General features: G+C 46.8%; 1 protein-coding gene across 1 annotated transcript; it reads left to right on the forward strand.

Annotated features, from left to right (window-relative positions):
* Positions 1-1,098: 1,098 nt before the first annotated feature.
* Positions 1,099-13,075, forward strand: IL37 (interleukin 37). The gene is made up of 6 exons (XM_082356522.1): positions 1,099-6,671; positions 8,403-8,465; positions 11,607-11,808; positions 12,006-12,244; positions 12,359-12,441; positions 12,495-13,075. Exons 1-6 carry the CDS (start codon positions 6,359-6,361, stop codon positions 12,741-12,743), a joined length of 1,149 nt encoding a protein of 382 aa, XP_082212648.1. The 5' UTR covers positions 1,099-6,358; the 3' UTR covers positions 12,744-13,075.
* The last annotated feature ends 237 nt before the right edge of the window (positions 13,076-13,312 follow it).

Consider the following 13,312-nt stretch of genomic DNA (forward strand, 5'->3'; position numbering starts at 1 on the left):
TCAATCCCTGGTCTGGGAACAAAGATCTCACAAGCCGCACAGTGCGGCAAAAAAAAAGTAAAGAATAAAAAAATAAAGATGCAATTCTGGTAACCTAAATGTCCATTGACAGCTGAATGGGTAAAGAAGATGTGGTATATATACAGTGGAATATTACTCAGCCATAAAAAAAGAATGACATAAGGCCATTTGCAGCAACATGGATGGACCTAGAGATTATCATATTAAGTGAAGTAAGTCAGGCAGAGAAAGACAAATACCATCTGATGCCACTTATATGTGGAATCTAAAAAAATGATACAGATGAACTTATTTACAAAACAGAAATAGACTCACAGACATAGAAAACAAACTTATGGTTACCAAAGAGAAAGGGAGAGGTGGGGGAGATAAATTAGGAGTTTGAGATGAACAGAAACACTACTATATATAAAATAGGTAAACAACAAGGACCTACTGTATAGCACAGGGAACTATATTCAATATCTTGTAATAAACTATAATGGAAAAGAATCTGAAAAGTATATATAAATAGATATATTTGAATCACTTTGCTATACAACTCTGAAACTAATACAATATTATAAATCATGTATATTTCTATAAAAAAAATGCAATCATTGCCAGGGCAGATGAGGAGCTCTTGGAATTCCCAGGAAGAGAAATTTTACACATTCTCTCCAGACAGAGTTTTTCCTTCATCTCTCTTAACATTCACATCTTCTGGCACAAATAACAAACCAAAAACTGGGAGCAAGTTCCCGCAACCAACTTGTGAACGAGGGAACAAGACCCCCAGAGCTGCCAGAAGCTAAAGGCAGGCGGTTTCAAACACCAAAGAGTCTGGTATCAGAGAAGATGTGAAGTGGGACACCTGTTTGTTTTGGCTCTGTCATCTCAGGTGCAGCCCCAGCCCCTCACGGTGACCTGGGACCTGGCTATCTCCCCCGGACAGGAGGTGAGCATCTGAGAAGGTGCATGCCCAGTGCAGGTGCTGCCTGTTTGCACTTGTCCAGTTACAGGTGAGTATCTGTCCAGTAGTTACCTGAACACCTTTACAGGCAGAATTTCTTAGTGGGGTCTGATCGTTTCAGAAATAGAAAAGAGTGGCAGCCAGAGTGGCTGGAATGCCACTGGGTCCGAAGCCATGCAGTGGAGTGATTTCATTGTTCTTATAATATGAGTGTAGGAGGTCTCAGCGCGTCTGGCACACTGGCCACGGGAGGCTGGTTTGAAATGGAGAATTGTGGTCCTGGCACACTTTCCATTTTGACCTAAAGGGGATGCCTTATATGTAAACCAACCCGATGTCATTCTGAGTCCTGTCTGGTGCTGTGCAGATTCAAAGGAAGCAAAGACTTCCCTCCTATACAACATACACACCAGCACAATGTACACACCCACGCAACACACAAAAAACCCCACACAAAAATACATACCCACAACACATATGATATACACAACATACACACAAAACATACATACCCTCACATGCATACACATACACATACACAAAACACATGTGGCCATAAAACTTATACAGCAAACGATAATATATACCCACAGGGAATTCCCTGGTGATCCAGTGATTAGGACTCTGAGCTTTCACTGCCACGGACCCGGGTTCGATCCCTGGTCGGGGAACTAAGATCCCAGAAGCAGCGAGGCGTGGCCAAAAAAAAAAAAGAGATAATATATACCCACAAAAAACAACAAGCAAAACATACACTTAAAAAAACCCATACACACTCCAAGAAAACATACACACGTAAAGCATATATACCCCCTTATACACACACAGAAAACATAAACACACCAAACACACACACACATACACATACAAACAGGAATATACAACCTGTCAGAAAGTCTGAATGGTTACTGCCTCTGTAATGAGTGTGTCAACGAAAATAATCAGTAAACAATCCATAATAAGATTAGAAAAGAGTTCTATTTGAGGCAAACTGAGGACTAGCCCGGAAGTCTGCTTCCCAGATGACTCTGAGAAACTGCTCTGGAGAAGCATGGTTTTCAGCACAGTTTTTTTGTTTTTTGTTTTTTTTTAATATTTTATTTATTTATTTGGTTGCACTGGGTCTTAGTTGTGGCAGGCAGGCTCCTTAGTTGCAGCTCGCAGGCTCCTAAGTTGTAGCTCGCTGGCTCCTTAGTTGCAACATGTGGGCTCCTTAGTTTTGGCACATGAACTCTTAGTTGCAGCAGGCATGTGGGATCTAGTTCCCTGACCAGGGATCGAACCTGGACCCCCTGCATTGGGAGTGCGGAGTCTTATCTACTGCGCCACTGGGGCAGTCCCTCAGCACGGTTTTATATCTTGTCAGAACCAAGAACATTAAACGAGTCAGGGATAATTTATTTTAAGGTTTCAAGAAAAACAGACCAGCATGTACGTGTACAGCACATACAGTAGGGCCTTGGCACCTGGGAAGGGTATCTTCTCATCAAAGGAGGACCAGCACGGGCGTCCCAGCAAGAGGGGCATTTAATCTTTATTTTTAACATGGACATTCTTTACTTCTGGTCAGTGTGTCCCTTCCTTTAATAATTAAAGCAGATGTACAATGTATGTTTGAAAGGCCACAAACAGGCTTAGTCAGCATAAAATTCAAGCTAACTCATGTATAAGCCAGAATGATTTCCCCAAACCTCAATATGTGAACATTTCTTTTATCAAGTGGTTAGACAAGTGAAAAAAATTATCTAATAAATTAGATTCCTTAAAGATCACTGTCAGATGCAAAATTTTAAAAAGTACATAAAATAAAATATGTATATCCTTGGACCCAGCAATTGCACTTCTAGGAATTTATCCTAGAGAAGTAATCAATGAAATATGCAAAGATGTAAGTCTAAGCATGTTTAGCACAACATTGTATATTATAGTGTAAAAATGAAAACCCAAACGTACAAAACTAGGGATTAGTTAAATAATGATACCTCTATATGTGACATACAAATTAGTTGTCCCTTATTCTCTTTTTCTATATCCCACACACACACACAAAAGTAAACAAACAGCATCCACTTGTGTGTCCATATTGGTAAGAATTGTCAAATTTGTTGAGGTTTTGTGTGTTGGGGGCAATAAAGGCCAGAGTTTCCGTTGAATACCCTACACTATCCTACGTAACATCTCCCCGTTGTAGAAGTAACTCTTGGCCCTCATTTCCCTTCCCTGTCTTGGAACCCCTGGGGCAGGATCTCTACAAGTCTATCTTATACCCACCCCAACATGGCACCTCCCCATCCATCTCCATTTTCCCCACCCTGAGAGCAACGCTGGGCTGCTCCCACACCGACTTTCTCGTTCATTCCAGAACCCAGTGGAACCAAAGTACTGCCAGTCACCCCGACCCGCCTTCCTAGAAGGCAATTTAGTGACTGTTTGGACTTTATGTCATCTTTTCCTTTACCATTCTCATCTCCATCCCAAAGTTTATCAGGAAATTCTGCAAACAAAGATTTCTTCTTATTAGGAATTTTTAAAAAATCATGGTTAACATTTATTCAAACTGTTTCAAATTAAATCTCTAGGTCAAGAATGAGACTTTGGATGGTATACAGATCAAGGTAAACATGAAATGTCATTCTAAAGAGTATCTACAGAATCAATGTATTTTGCATAACTTTTGAAATTTGTACACATTCATCAAGGCAGGTATAGTATGCAGGCATATAATCAAAATGGTGACTTTCAAATAAAATAGTTAACTTTTAATAAAATGGTTACCTGTTTATTAAATCAAATGTGGAGTAATTTTGATATTTAGTATGAATTTTGCCCTCGAAAATTGATCCTCAGTAAACAACTATACATTTTAGTGCTATTTATGTTTTAAAATATAGCTGTGCAAGTTGGTATGAAATTTACCAGCATAAACTATAATTAATTTTAGTTTAACTTAATATAAAATGTAATGTAGTTTAAAACTTCATTTTAATTAAAAAAGTATTTGGATGTATCAAGCTAGTCATATTTTATTGAATTTTTTATTGAAGTATAGTTGATTTATAATGTGTTAGTTTCAGGTGTGTAGCCAGTGGTTCAGACATATATATATATATTCTTTTTCAGATTCTTTTCCATTATAACTTATTACAGGATATTGGATATAGTACCCTGTGCTATACAGTAGGTCCATGTTGGTTATCTATTTTATATACAGTAGTGTATCTTTTAATCCCATCCTCCTAATTTATCCCTCCGCTCCCCCTTCCCCTTTGATAACCGTAAGTTTGTTTTCTATGTCTGTTCTCCTTATTAGAAATTTAACAGACAAATTAGACATTTTTATTCCAGCTGTAAAGGGAATAACATTTTTTTCCAAGTCTTTAGACAAATAATGACATACCTTGCTGCAATTAAAAATAATGTAGTAGGGACTTCCATGGAGGTCCAGTGGTTTAGACTTGGTCTTCCATTGCAGGGGGTGTGGGTTCGATCCCTGGTCGGGGAGCTGTAAGATCCCACATGCCTCACGGCCAAAAAACCAAAGCATAAAACAGAAACAATATTGTAACAAATTCAATAAAGACTGTAAAAATGGTCCACATCAAAAAAATCTTTAAAAAAAATTATGTAGAAAAGTATTGATGCAATGAAATGATATTCGAGATACCATGTTGAGTAGAAAGGCAGGATGCATTGCTAAGTAGAAAAGGCATGTTACAAAATCATGTGCCAACCGCACTCCTATATTTGCATGTTATGTAGATGTGTGTGTGGAAAAGACTAGAAGATGAGACCCTAGTCTTTAACAACATTTAAGAACTGGAGCTGCCACACGCTCAGAAAGGCCTGAACTATGCTCCCTGGAGCTACATACATGATGGCAGGTGAATTGCTGAACCTCTAAAACTGCACTGTCTTTTGTCTGGAAATCGGGGAGAGCAGCACCTACCTGTAGGATCTTCAAAGGATTCGGTGAGACAAAGAAAACAGTGGACTCAGCCCCTGCCCGGGGCCGGTGAGAGCACCTCGGCTGACTACAGTGGTTGTCGCTCTTGTCCCTGCGTTGTGATGCTGGGGGTGGTGGCCCAGAAACTATTATCTTAATTGGTTTTGTGGATTTTCCTCTGAATTGACCAGCCGTTTTTGGCACTGTGGAGCACCGTCATACAGATAAACTGAGATGGATCTCAGTGGCCGAATGCACTGCTTCTTTAGGGAACTCTGGGGGAAGCCACCTGCATTGACCTCGATATAAGGGGCAAATTCTATAAGCAGTTCACAGGTACATCCCCAGGTCCTCCAGCCTGTGGGTATCCATCATTCTGGCTTCCAGCAGCATCTTCACGTATTTGGGTACCTACCTTTCTGTCTCTTGTTCTGATGTCCTGTGGCTGCCAAATTCTCTGCCTTCTCCAGTGCCACCAATTCTCTGTGTCCCTTGATTTGTTCCCCCAAACTACAAAGGCAGTTGTGCTTTGTAGATTCAGGGGATGCAGCCAAACAATGAACAACTTAGGATCAAATAGTAGATATGCATGCCCTTAAAGATCCATCAGGTCTCCCCACCCCCCAGAACTGCCCAGTGGTCACCCTCTCTTTTTTTCACTGTCTTTACCGCCAAGCCCTGGAGCTCTTTCTTGTCATTTTTACTTTTTGCAAATCCATTTAGGCTCTGTTTGTCTCTTTCCTAAGCCCTTCTCAGAGGATTTGGTTTCCACACATGTCCATCTCTGCAACTTTAAAAGTGGTGTCACCCTTGATAAGTCACTTACCTTCAGGTTTTTCATCTGTAAAGTGGGAATAACATTTCTTGCCCTGCTTCCCTCACTGTGTTGTCCTGAGCTCATGTTGCGGAAAGTTCTTCGTGAATCGGGTGAGATGTGATGTGTACAATTGGAGGGTGTTTGGAAACCTCTCTCCTCCAAGCCCTTTCAATAAGGGGGCTCTGTGTCAGCCCTGCCCCAAGACATCAGGAGTTGAGCTTCTTGGAACCTTTGGAGGCTCAGTTTTCCATGACAAGAGCCTGCAAAGAAAGTGCCTTTCTTGTCTAAGATTAGACTCTAGCAGAGGATTGGCAAACTTTTTCTATGAAGGTTGGGAAAGTAACCTGTAGAGGCTTTGCTGGCCAGATGACTCTCTTTCAATGACTCATCTCTGCTGTTAGAGCCAGAGAGCAGCCATAGACAACATGTAAACACAAGCATGACTGTGTTCCAAAAAAACTTTATTTAAAAACAGGTGGTAGGGCAGATTTGGCCTGTGGGCTGTAGTTTGCCAGTCCCAGGATTAGAACAATACACTTTGAATTTTTGATTTCCTTTTGCTATAATGCTGTCAAGATCCATAAAAAAGATATGGTGACCCACAGTTTGGAGAGCATTGCTTTGGATGGGCAAACATCAAAGAAAGAGTGACAGAAGAGGATGGCCCAGCCCTGGGAGGCCTTCCTGGATGCAGCAATCATTTCCAAGAGAGAGCAAGGCCTGTGGCCTGATTAGCACTAGGGGCCTCCAGCAAGGTTTCCTGGGGTCAGAAGGAGCCATAGCTAGTCCCCTTCCGGTCCACTCAGGTCCTGCCCTTCATCCCAGGCTTCTGTTGAGTCATTTCTTCACGTTGATAATGTCCTTTTTGGAGGAGAAACCAGGCGTGAAAATGGACTCTGAAGACTGTGAAAGAGATGAACTTCAGTGCCACTCAGAAGGTAAGATTCTTATAAAAATCCACACCAGGGGGCTTCCCTGGTGGCGCGGTGGTTGAGAGTCCGCCTGCCAGTGCAGGGGACACGGGTTCGAGCCCTGGTCTGGGAAGATCCCACATGCTGCGGAGCAACTGGGCCCGTGCGCCACAATTACTGAGCCTGCGCGTCTGGAGCCTGTGCTCCGCAACAAGAGAGGCCGCGTCAGTGAGAGGCCTGTGCACCGCAATGAAGAGTGGCCCCCACTCGCCACAACTAGAGAAAGCCCTCGCACAGAAGCGAAGACCCAACACAGCCAAAAATAAATACATAAATAAATAAATTTATTAAAAAAAAATCCACACCAGGGCCAGAGAGTAACTCCTAAAGTGGGACCTTGTGAGGTGCTGGGCACAGACCCAGCTTTTCCCTGTTGACCTTGCACAGTTTTGGGAACTTCCTTGGTAAATGAATTAGACAAGAGAAATACTTGAGGGGAGAATGAAGCTTTGCAGCAGGTGTCCAGGTGCAGCAGGTGGTAGAAAAATGGATCATTTTCACCCAAAGAGTCAGGGCTCTCAAGTCCTGACTCACCACCAGGATGGTTTTGAATTCTCCAAATGCATCTCTTTCCTCCCTACTGGCTCAGGCAGAGGAGAATTGCCCTGCGATGGAAGGGGTTCTCTGAGTCTGGGTTGGAAAAAGGACCCCTGCTCAGGGCTTCTGAGTGCCCCCTGGAAGAAGGCACTCGGACATTGGCTCTAGGGGGACAAGACGAAGAGGCTTTTGACCCAGATGACTGTCTAAAGCACGGACTGTGAAGGGAGAGGAGGCCAAATCCTGGAGCTTTCAACTCACACATGGCGTTCAGAGTTCCAAAACTAAAAATCAGGATGTTGGTCTGACGGATGTGGATCTGCTAACAGTGACAATAGAGAACCAGCCCTGCTCCTGGAACACAGGTGATGTGGAGGCCATGCTCATTCTGTCCCTGAGACAGTGGGGAGTGGACCCTGGGAGGGCACAGGCACCAGATACTGAAATTCCCCAGTGCCAGGGGGCTTCAGAATGATGACCTTGAGACCACGTTCAGGGGCTGCCTCGGTTTGTTGCTGCAAGGGAGGGGAAGCAAGCCTCCTGCTCTCCGCACAATGTTGGAGAGGCTTCTGTCTGAGCCGCCTCCCTCCCGTCCTTCCCCACTAAGGTACAGCCCTCCTGCTGCTTGGAAGCGTAGACTGTGAGAGCTGGAGGGACAGACGGGGCGGGAGGCTCAGAGCGGTGGGACGCAGAGTTATCTCGGACAGCAGAGGAGCAGCAAAGACAAGACTGGGTAGAACCTTCGCACCAGAGCACAGGGTTTGGTTTTTCTTCTTCCACAGGTTCTATGTGCTCTCAGTGTGCAAGAGTTGTGTGGATTACGACCAGGCATTTCATTCAGGCATTTCCCAAACAATGTTTTACGGGGCAGAATCCTCCACATTATTCTCAAGGTAATGCAGGCAAGGTATGCTATCTCTCCTGAATGAATGTAATGCATATACTTCTAATAAGTAAGGGCTCTAGGAAGATCTGTATTCAGAAACTATTTCGTCTTCATCTCCCACTATTTTGGACCAGGGACGCTCTTTATAATCTCATTACTATTTCTCTGCTTCACTATTTCTCAAAACACACACAAAAGAAGTAAGGCAGTCAGTGGCCCCTGATGCTCCTGAAAATCCCAGTTGCACGTGCTAAGCTTACTTTCTCTGATCCTAGAGCCAGCCAGAGGTGCCCTGGAGCCAGGGCCCAGCCTCACCTCCGTGAGTTCTGCCCACTCAGGTGAGGCCCCTGGGTGGACTGATGAGGGTGGTAAGGGGTGAGGGTGGGCATAGGGGATGGGCTGCTGGGCTCTCTTAGGGCAGTGAGAGACTCAGAGGCTGGGGGCACCTCAGGGTGCAGGGACGGGCCAGAGGCCTTTCCTTTGTAGAAGCAAATCTCGGGAGGTCAATAAGAAAGATGAGCCCAAGACAGGCCTCTGCCTTTCTAGAGAGGTGTAGGTAACACACAGCTGCTGAGGGGCACAGGAGAAGAAAGGTTTTGAGCCTGGTGGTCCTTCTGACCATTGCCACGAGGCTGGCAACCCTGGCCTCCTTCCTCACTGTGCTTATGGAAACCAGAAACGTGGCCAGCTGGGGACGCGCCAGAACCTACACCACTGAGGGCCACGGGGCTCCACTGAGCTAGAACCCTTGTCACAGGCTACCCTGTGACCCTCCAATAACCCCATGAGGAAATGGTTAATATCACCACTTTCAGGTGCAGAAACTGAGGAAGAGAGGGAGGTTACCTGCCCCAGGTGACACAGGTAGTAAGCGACAGATACTGGAATTTAAAGGTACTATAACATCTGTCTGCCCAAGTCAGATTTAAGGCTCCTATCGCTACCCTTTGCACAGGGCAGACTCAGGAGACCTCAGCAGGTCAGTGTGAGAACACTGGAGCCTCACTTTCCTTTCTGGTAAGATGGCAGTGGGCACCAAACATGACGAGGTACACACAGGTGCATGGCCTCCTCCTGTGTGTCTGGGAGGGGAGGCTGCTTTACTGCTACTGCTGTTGCTGTGACTGCAGTTACTCTGGTTGGCTTTGGTCTTGTTGTAGGTAGGAGCTTTCTGGCTCCTGATCTGCACTGTGCCCCACCTGGGTGGCACCAACTACCCAAGCCTGTCTGTTGGGCCTGTTCTGATTTCTCCTTGTCAGGGCCGTGATCCAACTCAGATGTGGGAGCAGAGGTTCTCAGTGGGTGTTCCTTGGACCAGAAACAGCAACAGTTCTTGGAAGTTTGTTGGGAAGGCAAATTCTCTGGCTCCACCACAGACCTCCTGCATCAGAAACTCTGGGGTTTGAGGCTCAAGAGTCTGTGTTTGAACAAGCCATCCGGGTTATTGTGATGCACGGGAAAGTGGAGAACCACTGCCCTGGAGAAAAAATGACCAGCACCTTAAAACCACTGTCTTCTCTATCATGGCCTTGAGAAGGAAGTTTAAATAGTGGATTTGGGGTCAGGAATAATGTGAGAGAACACCAGTTAAGAGGATACTGCACAAGCCTGGGTGTGAGAGGATGGGAGCCCAGGACGGAGTGATAGGAGGGAAACAGAAATAAAAGAAGGACAGACTTAGGAAATATTGAAGAGGTAAAAAAAGCACTGTGTTAGTGCCAGAAATGCAACTTATATAGTATGTCTGGGTCTCACTCTGGACCAATTGAATCAACATCTCGGGGGGGGGGGCCCAGGCATCCACGGTCTTAAAAAGTCACCCACCAGGTGATTTCGCATGTAGAGCCGGGGTCGAGAATCACTGCCTTAGACGGTGACACTCTAAGCGTGGTCCGCAGCCAAGCAGCAGCAGCAGCGCCCGGGGCGGATAGAAAGGCAGAGTCTGCAGGTCTGGTTAATGTTTGAGACCCAGTTCAAAGGCTTAGGGTTAATCTAGTTTAATGATTCTGAATCAACATGCATCTATACCGTGAACTCAGAATGTCTGGGGCCCTAAAGAGCTGCCGAGGAGATTCTAACGTGAGCAGAGCTGAGACCCAGGGATCTTATCTGACCCCACATCACTGCAGAGCCACTTAGGATCTCGCCTGGGCCAGTCATCCATTCCATCGGGTGTCCGTGGTGCCTGGGGCTCTAGGCTGGGGCTGAGAAAGAGGGTGGGCCAGTCAGCCAGGGGACCTGCTCCTGGGGAGCTTACAGGGCTGCAGGGAGATGACACAAGGACACTGACACCTGTGCCGCGGGGATGGGTGCAAAGAGCTGTGCAGCCCAGAGAGGAAGCCGGTCCACGCAGACGGGCTGAGGAGGGCTTCCTGGAGGAGGTGGCAGGAGAAGCAGTAGGAGCCCTCCCCATTCTCGGGCAGGGGGAGACCAGGAGGACATTCCACACTGAGACCAGCCAGAGGCCTTGTGCTGATTGCAGAGGTGGAGAAGGAGACCTTAGACTTCATCTCCATATGATAATTGCCTATGAGAGATAATTATATGACAGGATCACCCGGTGCAGTGGTTACCGTGTTGTCACATTGGACATTTTACAGCCACCCGTCCATGATGGTCATTGGCCCACATGTGGGCCCCTGCCCTTCATCCAACAAGGGCCTGAGCTCCTCCCTGAGGGGCGGGTCCGCTGCCCCGTCCAAGGCCCAGTAGGGAAGTTTCCCTCTGTGGCCGAACCTCTAGGCAGGAATGGTCTGAATGTGTCCCTAGGAGCCAGGCCCTAGGAAGTCCCCTGGCCACTCTTGTGGCTGGTCTGCCTGTTCAGAGAGGTTCTCCAGGGCCAGGTGCAAACCCTGCAGCTTTTCCTGGGAGCCTGGCAGTGCCAGCTCAATCCTGCGCGATGCTGGGCTCCTGCTTCCTGCCTCAATCTCTCACTCCCTGCTCTGCCCGTGTGCCTTCATCGGCCCAGCCAGTGCAGGCATCTGTCCCACCCCAGGCTTTGCTGGTGGCGTGATGCTCCCATGAGAAGATGCAGGAAAGAGGGTTACAAAGAGTAATGATTAACTTGTACTGAGTTCTTCCTGTAGCTCAGACACCTGGCTGAGTGTTATTCCTCTGATTAAGCATTTCAGTCCTCTCAACACCCCTCTCAGGTAGGTGCTGTTATTACCCCCCCATTTCACAGATGAGAACGTTAAGGTTTGGAGAGATTTAGTAACTTCTATATCCTAAAGTAATAAGTGACAGAGCTCGGATTTGAACCCGTGTGTCAGAATCAGGGCCCACGTGCTTACATGCACACTAAATTTCTTGTGTGGAGCAAGCCAGAAAGCCTGGGGTGGGAGAAATCTTCAGTGGGCTGGACGGCTGAGTCCACAGGCAGGGTGGAGGGCTGGGGCTGGGAACATTGCCCATGGGCTAGAAGGACTGAGTTTTCTGTGCTCAGGGCTCAGTGTTGATACCTGGTTAATTTGATCTAGGTCCAAGAGTGAAGGCCAAAGGCCTGGAGAAATTCACCATCCATGACGGGGATCACAAAGTATTGGTCCCAGACTCTGGGACCCTCAGAGCTGTTCTGTATAAAACCTACATACTCCCAGGTGACTCTCAGTCGTGTTTTTCGCCCCGGCAGCCAGGGGAAGGCCTTCCTCTGAGGGGCTCAGCTCAGGCTGTACCACATCTGTAGCTCCGGGTGGTGGGGGTCTGCGGGGTGGAGGAGCCCGGGCACCACTAGGATCGCTAGGAATTAGACGGTGGGTCTATAAGGATGACCAGATCTGAGGAAAGTCTTTCTGGAAAGTTCTCTTTCTGAAAGAAGGAGCTGGCCTGTGGAAGAAGAGGCGGCTTGGACCAGAGTGGACAAAGGGTATTTGACCCAGAGCCAAGGGGAGAGGGTTATACTTCCTGCCTGAAACCCCAGCAGACAAGAGGGCCTCTTCCCTCCACCGAGGACCAACCCATTTCTCTTACTGTCATTTTCCAGAGACCTTCTTTGTATCAGCCTCCCACGTGAGGTCAACTTGTGAGGAGAGAGGAAGCCTGATTCTCTTGGCCGTCTCTAAAGGCGAGCTGTGTCTCTTCTGTGACGTGAACAAAAGACAAAGCCAGCCATCCTGCAGCTGAAGTTGAGCTTCAGTTTCCTTTACCCTCGGCCACCCTAAGAGGGAGGTCGAGGTCCAGGTCCTTAATGCCTGTCATGCTACACAAATTCTCGTCTTGGCCAATATAACAGGAGCATCTGCCTTTCTGGAAGCTTTGGGTGGAGGGTTTATTGCCCTCCTTTTTGGTTCTGGGCTCCAAGAGCACACATGCTGGGTTTTCTCCATCTCAAAGCCTGTGCTATCTCATTACTCTCTTCTACCTCCTAGAAGCAGAAACTTTCCGACGTGGCCACCCAGGAGGAACCATCATGCCTGCCCTTCATCTTTTATAGGGTTAAGGTGGGCTCCTGGAACACCTTGGAGTCAGCTGCCCAACCCGGATGGTTTGTCTGCACCTCCTGCAATCCTGGGGAACCGGTTGGAATGACAAATACTTGCGGGAGAAGGAAACACACTGAGTTTTCATTTTGGCAATTCTGCAAAGCTGAAATGAGCCCCAGTGAAGTCAGAGAATAAGAAACGGCCCCGTCAGATGCCTTCCTGTCCTTTCCTCTCTAATTTGTGCCAGTTGCCGAAGAACATGGAAGCTACTCCTTAAACTCTTTGGTTTCTTATTAGTACTTTGAGAATTTGTATCTTGAGGTCATACAAGGGAGGATTGCTTCATTGTAGAGTTCTTAGATGAAATAAAGTTCTCTCTATGCACTGCTTACCCTGAACCAACAGATATCCATAGGTGGTGTCATATCACATGATTTGGCCAAGCAGAGTCCGAACTTGCCCCAGGAAGGAGTAGCTGGGCTCATCCTATGCTGCAGAATTAGCCATTCCTACTGGGGTCTGACAGGCACTGGGCGGGGGGTGGTGGTGTGCAAGTCCATGGAAGTGGTTTAGTCTGTGTCGAAGGCACAGTGTGATGGGAAGAAAAACAACAGCAAGTCACCATCCAGCCAAGTGGTAAGTGGAAAAGGGTGTGGTGTGTCCCAGAAAAGGAGCAGGGTGACTCCAAATGTGGCAGAGGCACAGACACAAGGAATCTGGGTCCAGTGACAGCCAGGAGACCGGGTGAGCAACCAGTTGGTATC

Source organism: Balaenoptera borealis (assembly GCF_965194805.1).
Source record: "Balaenoptera borealis genome assembly, chromosome: 15".
NCBI lineage: Eukaryota > Metazoa > Chordata > Mammalia > Artiodactyla > Balaenopteridae > Balaenoptera > Balaenoptera borealis.

Coding starts and splice junctions, on each gene's coding strand:
- IL37 (XM_082356522.1), top strand. CDS start 6,359: ATGGGCAAACATCAAAGAAAGAGTGACAGAAGAGGATGGCCCAGCCCT. Junction 6,672..8,402: donor ACTTCAGTGCCACTCAGAAG/GTAAGATTCTTA, acceptor CTCTGATCCTAG/AGCCAGCCAGAGGTGCCCTG. Junction 11,809..12,005: donor GCTCAGGCTGTACCACATCT/GTAGCTCCGGGT, acceptor TATTTGACCCAG/AGCCAAGGGGAGAGGGTTAT.